The sequence below is a fragment of the Centruroides sculpturatus genome, unplaced genomic scaffold (genome assembly GCF_000671375.1).
Source record: "Centruroides sculpturatus isolate CEXI.00-Female unplaced genomic scaffold, Cexi_2.0 scaffold1321, whole genome shotgun sequence".
In the NCBI taxonomy this organism is placed as follows: Eukaryota; Metazoa; Arthropoda; class Arachnida; order Scorpiones; family Buthidae; genus Centruroides; species Centruroides sculpturatus.
In genome coordinates, this window is record NW_019385586.1 from 131057 (window position 1) to 135110 (window position 4054).

Sequence of the window (4054 nt, forward strand, 5' to 3'; positions counted from 1 at the left end):
AGTTTAGTTTCTAAACATCGCTTCTTCAGAATATTTTTCTTTTTAACACGATTATTAGCGAGGTTGAGGCCGAAGTTTTAAACGCGAAAACGTGTACGTCGGACGTTTAGCGCCGCTTTCCTGTAAGCCTAGAAGTTTGACAATGGTGTTTGAAATGTCGAGCATGATTCTGTTGACTATCCAAACACCATTGTCAAACTTCTAGGCTTTCAGGAAAGCGACGTGTACGTCGGACGTTCAGTTTGACGTACACGTTTTCGCTTAAAACTTCGGCTTCTATCTCGCTATAATAAGTATCCATTTAATACTCCTGCAAAACATTTTATTTAATAATTATTTTATGAAGTTTATGGAGAATATTGTATGATTTACTGTGATTTTCTAGTATTTGAAAGAATCGTATAAGCGACGATTCCGGAAAAGAAAACCCTGGCGTAAATGTAGATTCGATTGTATCAATATATCAATATAGAACGAATAGCTAAATCGAAATCTATACGTGGATTCATATATCTTCATAAATTATTTACTTTATTTGTAACATTAAATGAATTTTTATTATTATTATTGCAATTCTATTATATTTTTCCAAATTTGAAAAAGTTAAATTTATTTATTATAAATTCAAGCCGCATTCTTCTGTTACACACTTCGTTTCGATGGAATTTGTTTATTTATGAGTTAATTAATGTAGTAATTTTGTGAAAATTTTAATCTCAATCGTTAATCATACTTTTATATTTCCTTAAGAATCACACATAAGCATGCGGGCGATGTTACGAGATATAAATTTCATTTACTTATTACTTCTACATTTGTACTTTTCTTCGTGAATCTTCTTCACTTTAGGATATTTGGATAGAACAAAAGTCTGAAAATAATAATAACTACGAATTAATTTTAATCTCAAAAACTAATATATATATATATATGTATGAAATACATAATACTTAATTAATCTGCATATTAAATGTGATAAGAAAAAAGATTGATCACACGTTCAGATTTGACGATTTAACAAGGAAAATCGAAGAGTTGTATGTGAAAATCTAAAAACCAGCAACGAAATATATAAAACGGAATTATGGCAAATTTAAAGACAGTGTAGAATTAAAAAGATTGTTGTAAAATTACCAATCCAAACAAGAACTAGAGCCACAAATCTTAAGTTAAAACACTAAATACGAAATTAAATTACCAGTATTCCTTTTCCTCCTCTATCAGCGCAAATATTTATTTGAGGACCGTATCTCATTGCATTCTGTACAGAATTTACAGATTGATAATCCCATGGATAAGTATTCAGAAACTCGTAATAACTCTGATTCTTTCCAGTTAATGGTGAAATAACGAATCTGTCATCACTGAAAAAATAACTCATGTCAATAAACTTTCATTATTCAAATTCGGTGTTTGTGCCAATTAATATTAAATTAAAACTTAAATATTTTGAAATATTTATTAAATTAAACAAGAAATATTCCATATTAAATTGGTCGATTTAAAGGGAGAAAATTTTCAAGATCATTAAAATAATCAATATAACATAAGCAATAGAGCTTACAAATTTAACTGTTAAGTCGATGAATTTAGTAAAATTTAGAATAAATTAAAATTTATTAAAGCGTTTTTATTTCTCTCGAATTTACGATTTGCTTTGTGAAAATAAATTGACTGTAATGTATAAAAATCTGAATAAAATAAGACTTAAAAATTAAAAGTTATAGAATAAATAAAATGTTACTTTTACTAGTGTTTAAAATAAAGAGTAAATCTAAATTACAGATCTATTTCCATTGTAAACTTCTGAAATTTTACCATTTCTTGATACATATTATTGTATTTATACATTATCAGAAAGAAAAAGTGAATAGTGATTCAACTATATTAAGATATTTAACTTACTCTGACATTTCTTTGACTCCGAGTTTTGTCACAATATTGTAGGGTGACGGGCAACTAGTTAAATAGGATATGTTTAATCTTGGATAATAACCAAAAAATGCCAGACACATTTCTTGTTTCGTCGATAATCCTCCCTAAAAAATATAATAAATTTATTTAAATGATATATTATTCTTTATAATCTTGTATTTTATTAATGATTCGGCCATCCGGTTATACACGTGTTACAAAGATTTATTTCTTTCCTGAAATGTATCAAATCAACTTCTGATAGCTATAGATTTTTCTGACTTATCTCTGGTTTCTTTATAAATATCATTGAAAATGGCTTTTATCCTTTTTATAACTATTAATTATTGAGTTTGTTCATATACTCAAATACTAAGCATTTTCCCATTTCTTTAAATAAATGGCTTTTTAAACTTGCATGTTGCGAAAAAAAGAAACGTGAGCTTGTTATAACTGAAGTTTTTATCTGTATTTTTAGAATTGTTCTTATTGCCAAAATAAAAGAAGCATCCATATTGATTTGATGCTCACCAGCTTCCAATTGTAATACTTTTCGTTTCATATACAAAGAAATGCTTTTTCTTTGCCTTTTTCAGCCATTATCGCCTAATTTTCTTCCTGGCACAATGGGTAGAATGCATTCAAAATATCTGGAAAATATACGAAAAGTTAGCCAAATATAAAAATTCCAAACGAATTATTACGATTGACCGATTGAATGTAATGAGTCGAGTGAGCATACGAGTTTCCATTGAGTGCAATAACAAAACAGAATAAATCGGTTCCACTTTGGTGACACGGGGTTTATCCAGATAGGTCAAAAAATCCAGAAATTTTTCGGAGGATGGTCTGTCCAGATATGTCGGACTTGCTACGAAAGGCCGTCTGAGTGCCCACAGGGCGAAAACAGTTTTAAAAACCGTGCTTTATCTAATATCTCATTAATTATGTGCATCTCGAAAATTTTAGTAGCAATAATAGCGACGTAAAATAAGTGATTCTGATACTTTCATCAGTTATATTTCGTTCTGGCTTCTGTTCTTTTATCTGCAGGTAATAGTCGTACTTTTTATTGTATTTCGATGTTAATAATTAGATCATATTTTTTGTATGAAAGTTTCTGTATTACAGGAAAACGTGATCTACTAAGGGGGATGCCTTCAGGAAGCCTTTTAGGGGAACTGACCCCTATTTAGATGTTACTAATGTGAAGAAAACCTGAAAAACTCCGCGTTCGCGCGTGGCCAGGAGCGAACCCACGACCAATTGTCAGTGTTCAATGATTTCATTCACTCGGCCACTGGTGAGCCACTTGTGTTTTGTGTAATATCTCATCCCATAACAGAATTTCGAAAATTCTTGAATAGATAATGATTATAGAGGCTTCCAGTACAATGTTTCATTCAATTGTATTTCAAGTTTTTGTTGGCAACTATTAGCAAGTAGTAATCGTTCTTTAATTTACAAGTAATAACTTATAGCAGTGTTCCGCGACCGGTGTACCGCGACACACTGGTGTGCCGTCACAAGGTGAAAGGTGTGACGTGAACTTTTACATATTCTATTAATTTGAAGTTTTATTTATATATTTTTATCGCAGTTGTTGTGTTTCTTATGCTTGTATTTCATTCACTGATGAAATAAAATGATGTTAAAGCAATAAACACATATGTCGTCCCAGTACTTACTTATTCTTTTGGAGTTATACATTGGACTCGCACAGATCTTGAGCAACTCCAAATGAAAACAAGAACAACACTTACTAAGCATAAACAACGTCATCTTAAATCTGCCATAGAAAGATTAATCCTTCCACATAAAGATGGCGGACGTGGTCTGATTGATATAGTAAACCTTCACTACAAGAGCATTGCGAGAGTTTTTCTACAAAAGCAAGAAACATCACAGTTACATAAAGCAATAAGTCTAGCAGACTCAAATAAAATCACCATTAAACTTACATTTGCATCATATGGACAAGACAGAACATATAAAATGCATAGACACTTAAGCAATCGTGAGTTCAAAACACACTCTACGGCAGACAACCCTATGACCTAGCCCAGAATTTTGTTGACAAAACTGCGTTAAATAGCTGGTTAGCTCGGGGATGCCTCTTTCGGGAGATGGAAGAATTTAT

At 30.9% G+C, this 4054-nt stretch overlaps 1 protein-coding gene across 1 annotated transcript in view; it reads right to left on the bottom strand.

The window, feature by feature from the left end:
- Positions 1-636: 636 nt before the first annotated feature.
- The window catches only part of LOC111640350 (DBH-like monooxygenase protein 1), a 12417-nt gene continuing 8999 nt past the window's right edge, over positions 637-4054 (bottom strand). The window contains exons 12-14 of the mRNA XM_023386365.1: positions 1906-2039; positions 1199-1364; positions 637-871 (exon numbers count right to left, since the gene is read on the bottom strand). Of these exons, the coding sequence (XP_023242133.1) occupies positions 797-871; positions 1199-1364; positions 1906-2039 (375 nt within the window). The 3' untranslated portion in view covers positions 637-796. The remainder of the gene's footprint in view (positions 872-1198; positions 1365-1905; positions 2040-4054) is intronic.